We start from the raw sequence: 12,969 nt of genomic DNA, 5'->3' as shown, positions 1-12,969 counted from the left end.
GAGACTCCAATGCGACTTGCCCTGCGGTGCGGGGGAGGCGGTGGTCTCCGCACCCCTCCCGATATGGCTGGGGAACGCGCTTGCCTGGCCTCCATCCCCGCCTCGGTTCCATGGAGACCCCCGCGGGCCCTCGCTCCGGAGGAGGGTGGTCTCTGGAGTCCCCCGGAATGGATGGGGAGCCCCCATGTGAGCCCCATCCCCGAGCGGTGGCACAGCGCACCCCGTGCCCCCTGCAGGAGGGGGGGGGGGGGGTCGTGCGACCCTTATGCCTTTTGGGGAGGAGTTCGGGCTCCGGGACCCCCGCTGCGGCTGGGGAACCCACCGACCTGAGCCTCATTCCCAGCCCGCTTCCATGGAGACCCCAGTGCGATCCTTGCCCCTGCTGTGGGAGGTGGCCCCTGGTCCCCCTGCGGTGGTCGGGAGCCGCAGCCTGGGTTGGCGCGGGGGGCAGCGCTCGTGGGGCGCTGTGGCTGGCTGTGCCCCCGGCCATGGCACTGCCGGGCACAGGCCGGGCCCAGCGTTCTGGGAAGGCCCTGAAGGGGCCCGGCCTTGCTGAGGGGCTGCGCTGAGCAGTGGCAGCGAACAGCCCGGGCAGCCTCTGCCCCGGAGCTCTGCCCTGGCACCCGCCCGGGCTCGGCTCTCCCTGTGTCCCCAGGGGTTCGGCCTTTACGGTGGTGCCACCACAACGCAAGAGCAGAGTCTGTGGGTTCAGCAGCTGCTGAACTGGGCAGCCTTTCTGGCAGCCTTTCCCCGGCGTGCGGGGGAGCCCGGAGCCTCCTCGAGGCCTGGCGGGGGTGCCCGTCCCTGGGCAGCTCTCGAGGACCTGGCCCCAGGAGAGGAAGGTGCAGCCCCACGGGGCTGAAGCTGCCTCGGGCTGCTGTAGGAGGCTCCAATCCGCTGAAGCCTCCCCATGTGGGCAGTGTAGCTGTGGCCAACAAGCTGTGCCCTGGGGAGCATCATCAGGTACCTCCTGTGCGGTTCGTAGAGGCGGAGGCAGGCCTGGCGAGGCAGGGAGCTGTGCTCTGTGCCCAGCGTGGGAAAGGGCCCTGGCATCAGATATGCTTGTGTGGGCAGAGGCAGCACTGGACGTGTCAGGTGATGGTGTGGGGTAGGGTTTTCAGCTGAGTGCCGAGGGATGGTTCCTGGAGTCTCTTTTGATGAGCATGAGAGCTGCTTCATTTGTGCTCTCCTCTGCTCCTGCTGTGCTTCCAGCAATGGCTTTTGTTCTAGGCTGTAACTTCTTTCCTTTTCATTGCAGCTGCAATCCCCAAGAAAACTTTTAATCTGAATTTTCTCACTTAACCCTGCCCAGCCTGGGATTAAAGCTAGTGATAAGAGCATAGCCCTGTTGTTATTGTGAGCTCAGCCTTATGAAAGGAATATCCACAGTCTACAGAACTATAATGACTAACCTGAGCCTCACAGCTCCATAGTGCATATTTGCACAACCTCTCTTTTTCTCTCTGCACCTGCTCACATCCCTCTCGCTGTGAGTGCCCTTGCTTTGGAGGGTGACGGTGAGTAACACCAGATTCTTCCACATCTCTGGCAGCCAGAGCGAGGGCCCAGGCTGAGCCCATGGCCTCACTTAGGGGGCAAAGCCCCTTGTATGATATCTTTGTGGATGCCTTGTGGTCAGCAATGCTGGGATATACTATGATGGACACATGTGCTGGCAGAAGCCTTGGTGCAGGAGGGTTATGGTCAAAGCCGTGCAATGGAAGGATGGAATAGGCTACAGCTGTGACAATGCATTTGTTAGTTTAGCAAAGGCAGTGCTAAGGATTTGGCTGGATTTGTGGTTTAGTCTCAGTAGTGTTTTATTAATTTCTTCCTCTGCTGATGGTCCACGTCAGGAAATGGCAGTGTTTGAGACCATCCTCACCAGTCCTGCTGGCCATGGGCTCTGGTGCTGTCTCCTGGCCACTTGCTATGAGCCTGCTCTGCTGGCCCAGCCCTGGGCAGCCCAAGGGGTGAAGAGTTGGTCTCTGGGTGAGGTGAGATATTGCTCTCTGCTCAACACAGCCTTAGCAGGGCCAGACTGAAGAGCTGCGTGTGAGGTGAGGTCTCCCAGCACTGAGATCCCTTTCCAGCACCTTGGTGGAGAGGGATGTGGGACTGTCAGTGAGGCAGAGGAGACAGCTCACTCTGTGTTTCCAGTGTTTTGGCTCTGCAAGGCCTCTTAAGGAAAATTACATGTTTTGCTTTCAAAGATACATCCTCTCAGAGACTCTGCCCTTCTCTTTTCTCTCTCTTCCCTGTGCAGTAAGGTTTATTCACAGAACCACAGACAGATTTGGGTTGTAGAGGACCTCTAGAAGCGTCTGGTCCAACTGACCTCCCGCTCTCAGCAAAGCTGACTTGGGGCCTTGTTGTTCAGGGCTTTGTCCAGTTGGGTTTTGAGGCCCTCCAGGCAGTCTGTGGCCTGTTCCCAGGCAGCAGCACTCCTCTGGACCTGCTGTCCACACAGCTGTCCTCTCCAGCTGTCTGCAGCTGCTTGTGGGATGTGCCAGAACACTTTGTCAGGTGTTCTGATGCCTTCCTGCATCATTTGGGCAACAGGTAGACAGACCTGATGACCATCTGTTTTTTACCACTTCCAGGTCTTCTATTTTTTTAATCATTGTCTTGATATCATTAAGGCAGTTTGGACACACACTACTCAAACATGCTGTACACCCAAGCCTTTTTTATTGTGTTTCTGATAGTACTTCCAAAGCTTTTTTACCCACTCATCCCTTTCCCCTACATTTAACGCTATTTTGGCTGTACAAACACCAGGAGAATTTTCTCTTGGACTCGATCACTGAGTGGAGTTGGTTCTTGAAGCTGAATTGCTCTCCAGATAACGTTGCTGCTAAGGGTGTTCTTAGACTTGTTACTCTTTTCTCTGTTGCAAAGCCTTGCCACTCAGTGCTTTGGGAGATCCTGGTCTTACAAGATGTGAGGGGTTTCAAACTGCTGCCAGGATGGCAGCCTGGATGGATGAGGATGCTCCTGTTGCCTGTCTTAGCATTTACTGCTGTGATTAGCAGCAGATAATGCCGAGATTGAGGAATGTTGTCAGTTATATTTGAAGTGTTGCAGGGAGTCTCCTGGTAAACCTAATTCCAGGCAATTCTGTGAGATTTCTGAAATTTGTCTTCCTTGCACTTTCTTAGAACTGAGGTGAAGTTTCTGGAATGCAAGCTCAAAATCCAGTTGGGTCATTCCTGCCTTTGAGGAATTTACAGGAGACTCATGGCTGTGTTTTGCAGCACCAGCTGCTCAGTGCTGGAGGATTTAGGCTTTCTGGGTTCAGGGTGGCTGTGATACTACATTTGAGGCCTGCAGCCCTGAGCTGAGGCTCCTGCTGTAGGAAAATCTAGTGGTGATCTCCTTTCCCGGCTTTGGGACTATCAAAGAACAATTGCTGGAGTCTCGACGCTGCTGATGAAATTCTGGAAAGGCCCTTTTTTTCCCTGTGTACCAGTTACCGCTGTATAGACAGCCCCAGTCACACATAAACACTGGCCTGAAGGTGATGTGGTAAAAGCTGCTGCAGATTGCACTGATTGAGAACCAGTAATACATTTGGAGGTGAGACAATGTTCACCAAACCCTGCCTGCAAAGCACAAAGGCTCGGCCAGTGGCATCTGCAGGAGCTGTAGCTGACTTGGAGTGAGTCACTGCATGTAAAACCTCCAAGTTGCAGAAGGCTTACAGATCCCATGGTCACTTGTTTAATCATGTGTCTATGACCTTGTCCAGCTTTGATTTCCAGCTTTTTGTGTCCTTGTGTTCATCTGTCTGTATCTAAGGAGTTGTTTGCTGTAGATCTTCTTACGTTGTGATTTTTTTGAGATGGGTCACATCTCCCCATTTCTTTTCAGGGAACAAAATAGGTTTAGTAGTGGAGGGTGTTTTCTAAACCATGGCTGATTCATAAAGCAGCGGGATTCTTGTGTTACTGTGTCAGATTTTTGGTTTTAAATTATTTGAAACATCCCAACTCTTCCAATAATTGGAAGAGTTACAATAACTGTTATCAATTGTAGACAGTAGCCAAGAACGAGACAGTGATGATCTAACACCGTGTGCAAGTAGCACCAAGTGGGCTTTGTGCTCTTTGAGTTTGCAGCTCAGAGAGCTGCCTCCCCAAAAACACTAGGAAGTAACAAGAGCCTTTCTGCTCCTTTCTGGAGAATTTTGACTGGACTCAACATGGTCCACAGTACAGTGCTTAGCTTACTGATGATTTGTAAATTCATTTGTGTTGAAGTGAGTTGGCCAATACGTAATAAAGGTTTGCAGTGCTTGAGTTTAGAATGCTATCAGCTGTCCAGATAAACTCAGATAAGTCACAGCAGAGAAATTGGCTTCTGCTCTACTCACCACTCAAAGTATAATGTTGTTGATGAAGACATGTTGATTGAAACTATGCTGGTAGGACATGATATTACTTTCTTAATGTTTTGTTGATTGAAATGTGTATTGACACTATTTTTGGTGAGAAATACTAGGTGGAGTGTTACTGTTTGTTCAAAAATTTGGCACATAAAAAATAGAAGCTTCTTCCAGAGCTCTGCTTAGGTTTTACAGACCTTGTAGATGGGAGGTGGCTGAAATGTTGATTTAAGGGTCTTTTGTAGTTACTAGTTAAGTATTTTCATATTTCAAATTATCTCTGATAGTGAAAAAGATAATCCTTCAGCCTTCAAAAGTATTGAAAATCTGAATACATGTCCATGAACAAAAGTCCAGGGCAGATACCCAAGCAGTTGCTGCTCCTTCACTAGAGGAGAGCAGTAGCTGCATGGCTGTGGGATATTTTTTTTTGTGGTTTGTAAAGACTTCTGAGATGTTCTCTTCATCAGGAGGGAGTAACAACAGCATTTTTTTCTTGCTGTCTATTTTTTAATTAAATGTTTGATGGTAGGTCCTCATTTCTGTAGGTAGGCCGCAAATTCCCCTGCTAATGGTTACCTGAGCTACAGCACCACTGATGTCTTTAATAAGCTGGATAAAGTCCCAGGTAGTCACTTGGATGTGCTTAAGTGTCCTGGCAGAGATGTTGCACTTTGAGCTTCCAGATCTGAGAGAAGATCCCACGTGCCCCTCTTTGGCAGAAAGAGCTGGGCAGGTCTGGTAGTCACAGGTACTGGGTTTGGCCATCAGTGTCGTGTTCTGTGCCAGTCCTGCACAGCTGGGGAGGACCCTCAGCTGTCCCATCACTTCTTTGGAAATGCTTACTTGCTACCTGAGAAGCATTCTGCTGCAGACTGTTGTGCAAGAGACTTTGCTCCTTCAACTTGTTCTTCCCAAGAATATATCTCTTACTGAATACTCCAGGGACTACTTACTCCTAAGTAAGGAGTTCCCAAATGGAGCAGTTATTTATGCTGCTAAGTGCAGGATTTTAGCACACCTCCTCCTCTTGGTTTGGCCAACTCAACGTTGCACTGTACTCTCGTTGCTGCCAGTTATGTGGCTGGAAAAGAGGAAGATTTTGAGCAGACCAGTGATCAAACCCCAGTGACTGAGCTGTGCATTAGCTGGTCCTGGAATAAGAGAGGTGATGACTTGTGGTGGATCATTTCAGCACCTGCCAGAAACAATAAGCTATTCTGTTTCTGTTGTGGAAAGTGAGAAAAGACTTTACCAGAGATAAAGTGCACCACGGTCTGTTTGCAGCTTAACTCACTGTGAAGCTCAGCAGAAGGCCCAGACAAATCTGACTGCCTAGAGCAGAGAGTAGAGCTTCTTACCTTGCTGCAGAAGAGCAGCTCTAATTTCTTCAGATTGAGTTTGATTTCAGAGCAACCCACAGAACTGGAAAATACCATTCTCTCCTATTTTGAGAGCCACCTTCCTCATCCTTATCAGCTGGTAGTTGAAAGCCACTATAAAGAATTAATTCTCAGGGACATTCTGTGCTTTCCCACTCACACTGTTTGTCAGCGTCACCTTGGGTCCAGCCTCAACTCTTAACTCCATCAGCTTTTCCAGATTCTTTTAAATATATCAAGCATTCATCTACCCTGTATCACCTTGGAGCTCTGCTGCAGCAGGTTGAAAATAAACAAAAGGAAAATACTTCTAAAAACTAAATGTTAAGCTGCAGGACTTAAAATCGCTGGAATTTTAGGAGGCCCAAAGTATAAATTGGTTCAAAGTGGGATCAGGCAGATTCACAGAGGATTTGCCCAGTACAGGCTCTTAACAGGGACATTGCCAGTGCAGCTCAAGCCAAGTGGTTCTTCAGCAGCTGAGTCCTTGACTGGGGGATGTGCTGAAGAGGAACGTCCTGTTAGTTGTGTTTCTTATACTCTCTCCCCAGGTATCCATTCTTGTTGTGAATAGGAGCAGGAGTACATGGTCCTTTCATTGAACTGACTGCAGCAGTCCTTAGCTTTGCAGTCCTAAGAAGAAGTTTTGGTTCCCTCTCCAGAGTGTGTGAGCTGTTCTGCTGGGAGGATTCAGACAGAGCTGATGAGAGGGGACAGGACCTCGAGCACAGGGGCTGTGCTTCCGAATAGAGCACGTGAGTGAATGCTCTTACTGCAGCCTTGCCTCTGTAGAAAGGTCTGCTCCAGCCACATCCTGATAGTTTGGAGTTGCCTTAATCTGCAGAATACTTCTGCTCTCAGGCTTTTCTGTCAGTCAAGGACGTTGCCACTAAGTCAGAGTTTTGTCTTGCATTGTATCACCCAAAGTTTGAAAGCGGTGTTAAGGTGCTTACTGTTAAACCAGATGCCTTTGGTCCACTTGTAACATGGATACAGGATGAGTTTGTAGATTATTGCTTGCATTATGCTCTGGGAGGGAGTGCCCAAATGGATTTTTTATCCTCCAAATGTTTCCAGGGTCTATTTCTACCAAGCAAAGACTAGGCCAGCTGAAAGTGGGAATTACTTTAGGAGTGTCACCTTAGTGGTTCATTGCAAACTTGTGCAAGGTGTCTGAGGTGATTCTGAGGGGTATGTTAGCTCTGTTAAGTATACCTATAAATAAGTTTTCCTTCATCTGGATGCCTTGAGGTTATTTGTTTATTACTGTAGGGTCAGCTGTCTGTCTGTGAAACTGGGTGGGGAATATCTTTGAGCAGGAGACATTGCTCATATTCTGAGCAGCAGAAAAAAAAAAAACATGCATCATCTTGGAAAGGTTCTCATCTACTTCAGAGCCTTAGGACCTTTCTTTCAGTCTTTGTTTCTATTTCACTTTTTCCTTATTTCTGTCAGCCAACCTAAAACATGTATTAGATCCTGCATTGCTCTGGAATTGGCTTATTCTAAAAGTTTTGTCTCTTCTTCTAACTAAAAGTTAACAGAAACACCAAAGTCTTTGGGGGTGAAGCTTGCTGAGCATTTCTAAAGATTACATTTGCTTTAGTTGCTGTTTGGGATTGTGGGAACAGTGCTTTATCTGCCACCAGGAAACACAAAACATTACTGTGTATTTAGATAAAATAAGGAGGCGGTGGCTTTGAAATCCAGTTGTTGGGTATGATTTCCTTAAATTCCTGCTTGGATAAGTTTCAGAATTTGGGTATGTTCTCTGTCCAAGTATGTTCTGTTTAGTTCTGAGCAAATAATTTGTGAGTGAAAATTTGCTTGTCTTTTCAGAGGGAAGGATATGAAAAAAGAGTTAAACAGCCATCATCAGTGAAATGATATCAGGCTTCCTCCTTCATTGATATAGATGAGTTATGCCTGCAGTAAGCCCAAATCAACAAAAACACCATGTCTTCTCATTCAGGGCTTAAAACAGTGCTAAATTTAGAATTGGAATTACTCTGATAGTGAGGGATAGGTTGTTGCCACATCATTTGATTCTAGTGCCGTTTTTGTAGTGTCTGCTTAGGGCCTGTTTGGGGACACAGGGTTACTTCAAGTCTTAACACTGCCTTCCCACTTGCAGACTCCAGCTCCTTCTCCCTTTCCCTCTTCAGGTTTGTCAGCCATTATCTCCTTGTGGGAGTGTAATTCAGTTTTAGACTGTATTGCTTGCCTCATCTCAAAGTCTTGACCTTTCTGTCCTGTGATAATGTCAACCATGAGGAAGCTGGGCTGTAACTTTCCCTCTGAGGTTGGCAGTCTGCATCACACCTTCCTGTTCAAGTCACTGTTTGTGCCCTGCAAAGTCACACTTGTCTTTTTTCCTGACTCTGCATTGCCTGCTTGTGTCTATCTTGCTATTTGTTCTTCTTATGACTGCTTTTAACATCAGAGCTTTACCAGCTTTAGAACTCCTCCTGGTTCTAACTTAAGGTTTTCCAGTTGTTCCATGTCTGAATATTAGCTGAGGTAGTTCTGGGGCTATGCAGTAGCTGTAGTTATACTGTAACATTGTTTAAATCTGATCTCTGACAAGATTAATGCATGCTGTTAAGATTAATGTATCTTGTTAAGACTCACACTTCAGGGCTTGAGAGGAGTTATTTCTACCTCTATTTTTGAGAGAAAAAAGGTATTTTAAAAATGAAAAATGTGTTAGCTCCATAAGAACAGATCAGGAGAAAGGACAGACCAGATTATTTGGATAGAGGAGAAGGCAGGGCTGGGGATGTTACCACAGAACATCAGTGTGGAGCCTCCTGACTTGGTGCTCGAGCCATTTCTGATACCCCAGTGTGTCATTTAGCATAAGCAAGTTTCTTTGCTGTGCTGTGGTGAGGGCTGTAGAGTTCCCAAAGGTCTGTTATACCAAACTACTGCATCCTCCTGCTGACTTTTGTACCCTCACAAGTAAAGGTGATTCACCTGCTGGTGTCTGGTATCGTGGTTATGCCCTGGCAGCATTCCTGGGCCTTGTTTTACTCCAGCAGTGTTCAGAAGAGTGGACAGTTCATGTTCTATGTTAGACTGCTTTTCATTAACTTGCAAGTCTCTCTCTTATTTCCAGTTTCCATCTTCTAAATGGATTCAAGTGAATTTTCAGGATCTTTGGACCCCCTGTCCTTGCCTGACAAACCGCTCATTGGTGATCTCCCTGCTGACATGGAGTTTGGTGAAGATCTCCTGGGCTCCCAAACAGCTTCTACCCAGGAAGTTTCAGTTCTTCAGCCCCCTGGCTGGGATCAATCCAAGCAGATGACTGCAGATGAGGACTTGGACCTTGTAGTGAAAGCAGACAGCGTGTCTGAACTAAATAAATCAAATGACTGTGTTCTAGATAAACCTGGGGTCTTGGATGTGCTGGAGCAACCTGGTGTCTTAGATGATTTGGGTAAAACTTCTGACTTGGTGGATAAGCCAGAGGGTCTGTGTAAGGCACAACCTTCCCAGGACGTGGAGGGTGGACCGGCAGACTCCTCTGCCCTGTCTAGAGAAGCTGTTGGTCCAGAAACAGGGAAAGAAGGGGAGGATGCACCAAAAAATTGTTCTGGGGATGTAAGGGAAGATGGTGCTGCTGCTATTCCTGCACTGTCTGGTGACAATGCCCCTGAATCACCCCAACAACCTGTCCCTGACTCCAGGGACCTCAGCAGCGCCCCGGCCACGGAAGAAACTACAGCACAGTCCTCAAGTCCCACAGTGCCCCCTCCCCAACTCAGTCTTAAACAAACAAAGAAGATGAAGTTGAAGGCACCAAGGAAAAGCTCACCTGTGCAGAGGGAAGGGCTGGCGGGGGAGGCAGAGGTGCAACTGAGCGCAGACAGCAGAACTGCAGCTTTGCCCCCTGAGCCAGTGGAGAAACACCGGGCAGCGGAAGGGGATGATAGTGGGAAGAACTCACTTAAAGAAAACAATGTACTCAAAGCACAGGAAGCCTTACCACCAACAGGTAAGTTGTTGGCTCAGCAGAACCTGGCTTCCTTTTGCTCAGGAGGTCATCCAGCTACACATTGCTGAAGCTGGAGTCTGCTCTGCATTCCAGCACATCCCCTGCTATGGAAATAGCCAACTCTTCTGATGGTCTAGATTTGGTCAAAGCCTCCTGTGTAAAGGGAATAATGTTCTGGTGTGCACAAGCTCTTGCTCTAGCTTTCATGGCTTTAACTGATTTTTGGTGCTTGTGGAAGCAAGGAGCTTCCCCAGGAAAGCTGTGGCTGCACATCAGCTTAGCTCATGCCCTCCATTGCTGGAGTCTTTGCTGGAACTGAGGGTCACCAGCAGGCGTTTCCAAAGTTCCTCTGCCCAGGCTGGCCATCCCCAGGAGATGCTCAGTCTTGGTCAGAAGCAGTTGGAGGTAACTGCCCACCCAGCCTGCCTCCCCCATGCAGGGAGGTCTCCCCCTTACAGGATTCCTCCCAGTCTGTGTGTTTGGATCTGCAACTACAGGTGGTGGGTTTAGGAGCCTTCCACCACTGGAACTGTACTTGATAGCCAGGACAGGCTGAGGCTGACTGACCCAAAGGGTGGCTGCATTTGGAGAACACCTGTGCTCTTTTTTTGGAGAAAAGCAAGATGTTAGATGCAAGCTTCTTCTGTGCTTCTGTTCCAGGAGAAAGCCTGTCTGGGAAGGGAAGCGAGCTGCCAGCTGAGAAGGTGAGGAGAATGCAGTCAAGTATGTATGGTACAGGAGCATAGAATGTGGCTGGCTGTTGCCAGACTCTGTGAGGGACACTGGCTGTCTTGTCAGCCCTCTGGAAAGGAGTTTGCATGACTCCTGTGACAGAATGATCCCTGTGCACTGCCACCATGCTGTAATGTGGCTTCAGTGTGTCCCTGCTACCCTCAGCTGAAATGTCATTCTCATAAGCCTGCTTCCCCCTCTCCTCTGTCTTGCCACCTCTGATCAGGTATCCATGGAGTTTTATCCGTTTTCAGCCTAGGTATTGGGAAACCAAATCCCAGAAGTTAGAACTTCACCATAATCTGGGATATTTATCCATGGTTGTCCTAGCTGCTAGTTAGCCTAACTATTTTCTGAATGTCTTCTAGGAGCAGAAAAGAAGCGAACGACCCAGAAGATCAGAAACTGTCAGGCCTGAGACTGTGAACTCCTCAGAGAGCAGTGAGTAACTGGGGTTGGCCAATCCCTGTTTTCAGCCAGAGAGAATGGCCACATCCATTGTGGGCAGGTAGTTCATGGTGTGAGTACAGTGGGAACTCTGGAACTTTCATGCAGACTTCCCTTCTACACAGGACAGGTCCTTTCAGCCCACAAGTCTTTGTCCTGGGGTACTTGCCTTGCTTTCTCAGAGCACTTAGGTCAAAACGGGGAGTCTTGTAGTATTTTTACAGTGGTGTGTGGGCACCAAGCACTAAGTAACAGGGTGAGATTCAGGGCTGTTCCCAGGAAATCCATCTTCCATCTCCTCACCCAGGAACTTTCTTCCTTTCTGTCTATGCGAGCAGGCTTGTCTGAAGGAAGGTTGCATCTGGGAGATTTTCCTGGAGAAGTACATGAAGTGTGTGTTCTTTGAGATACTGAATGTCACCCTGCCATTCCCTAGTATTTGTGTGTTGCTCCTTTATTGCCTGCCTATGCTAGAATCTGGTGATCAGCACGTTCCCTTTCTGGTCTAACAGTTCTTACAGGGTAGATGTTCACACTTTGGGCTTCTGCTCAACTTTGGCGTATCATGACTTCCTAGACAGGAATTGTATTTAAGCCTGGTTTGTTTAAACACCTCTTGATTTATCTCCAATTACAACAGAATATCTTTTAAGGGTCCTTTTATCATTCCACCCAGACAGGAGCAAAGTACACAGAAGGACTCTAGAAAAGTGACTCAGAAAATCCCAGTGTGTGTCTCACAGCAGAGTTTCTCACTTCCTAATGAGGCGTTTCTGATCTTCCTCTGCTGCTTTGCAGTTCCAGTCTCTGATGAAGACTCTGATGCAATGGTGGATGATCCCAACGACGAGGATTTCGTTCCTTTCCGTACGCGGCGCTCCACTCGGATGTCGCTGCGCGCTCAGATGGCGCAGCGAGCCGCCCGCTCCACCTTCACCAAGATGACGTGTGCCAACTGCCGGACCCCGCTGCAGAAGGGCCAGACTGCCTACCAGCGAAAAGGGCTTCCTCAGCTCTTCTGCTCCAGCTCCTGTCTCACCACCTTCTCAAAAAAACCGCCCGGCAAGAAGATATGCACCTTCTGCAAAAAGTATGTGTTCATTCTCCTTTCCTCAGTGCTCCTATGCTTGTGACCCTCCTCACCTGCTCCACAGCTCTCCTGCCAGTCCCCTTCTGGCCCTCGTTCACCCACATCACTCCTGCCCACTGCCAGTTGCTGCCCCATGTCTTCTTTCATACACTGCCTATCCCATGCTCCCTACACCCCCTTCACATTCTTGCTTTCCCTGCCTGTCCCCAGACTTTGTGCCCCATATTGCAGCCTCCCCTCAAAACAACCTCCTGCATGCTCTGTCTTCAGGCACCACTCCCCTGGGCCAGGACAGAAGCTGCTGTGAGACAGTTCTTGCCAACTTTTTGGGACACAGAAAGTCCTGTACATTGCAGTGAGCCATCCTATCCCCTTGTGGCAGGACACACGTGTCTCTGCGCTAACACATCCCCTCCTGATCCCCAGGGAGATCTGGAACACCAAGGACTCTGTGGTTGCCCAGATTGGTTCTGGTGGCTCTTTCCATGAGTTCTGCACCTCTGTCTGCCTTTCCCTCTACGAGGCCCAGCAGCACAGACCAGCACCTCAGTCTGCAGATGCCTCAGACACCAGCCGCTGCAGTGTTTGCCACAAACCTGGCGAGGTAAGCAAATCCCTCGTCCTCCCCATGTCCTGGATGAAGTGCTTAGGACTCGCAGCACTTAGTCTTGGTCAAGGCCAGAGCATTTGCCAGGTTTTCCTGTGGTCTGAGGCCTCGGCCCCTGAGCTGGCTTGGGCTCACTCCCAAGCTTTTCCTTGCCCTGAGGCTCACTGCTTCCTACCACTCTGCTCTCCCAGTTGCTCCTCTGACTTGCTCCTCCTTTTGGCAAGGGAGGCCACCCCGAGTCCACACCAGCTTCCAGTATGGCACTCCCTAGAGTTTTAGTGCCTGTTATCCCAAGGGCTGTGCTTGTAGTGGTACAGCTGCATT

The 12,969-nt window shown here is 48.8% G+C and overlaps 1 protein-coding gene across 6 annotated transcripts in view; it reads left to right on the top strand.

Moving 5' to 3' along the window:
• ZMYM3 (zinc finger MYM-type containing 3) overlaps positions 1 to 12,969 on the top strand; it is a 33,765-nt gene that overhangs the window by 2,098 nt on the left and 18,698 nt on the right. For 4 of the 6 annotated variants that reach the window (XM_053990408.1, XM_053990410.1, XM_053990413.1 and 1 more), the window contains exons 2-6: positions 8,888 to 9,769; positions 10,430 to 10,473; positions 10,870 to 10,942; positions 11,747 to 12,038; positions 12,465 to 12,642. In XM_053990408.1, the coding sequence (XP_053846383.1) occupies positions 8,902 to 9,769; positions 10,430 to 10,473; positions 10,870 to 10,942; positions 11,747 to 12,038; positions 12,465 to 12,642 (1,455 nt within the window). In that variant the 5' untranslated portion in view covers positions 8,888 to 8,901. Of the gene's footprint in view, positions 1 to 163; positions 187 to 6,437; positions 6,525 to 8,887; positions 9,770 to 10,429; positions 10,474 to 10,869; positions 10,943 to 11,746; positions 12,039 to 12,464; positions 12,643 to 12,969 lie in introns of those variants that run through there. The other 2 variants (XM_053990411.1, XM_053990409.1) reach the window with 2 other exon arrangements.

Source organism: Vidua macroura, chromosome 14 (assembly GCF_024509145.1).
Source record: "Vidua macroura isolate BioBank_ID:100142 chromosome 14, ASM2450914v1, whole genome shotgun sequence".
Classification (NCBI taxonomy): Eukaryota; Metazoa; Chordata; class Aves; order Passeriformes; family Viduidae; genus Vidua; species Vidua macroura.
This window is presented reverse-complemented; position numbering and strand designations above follow the sequence as displayed.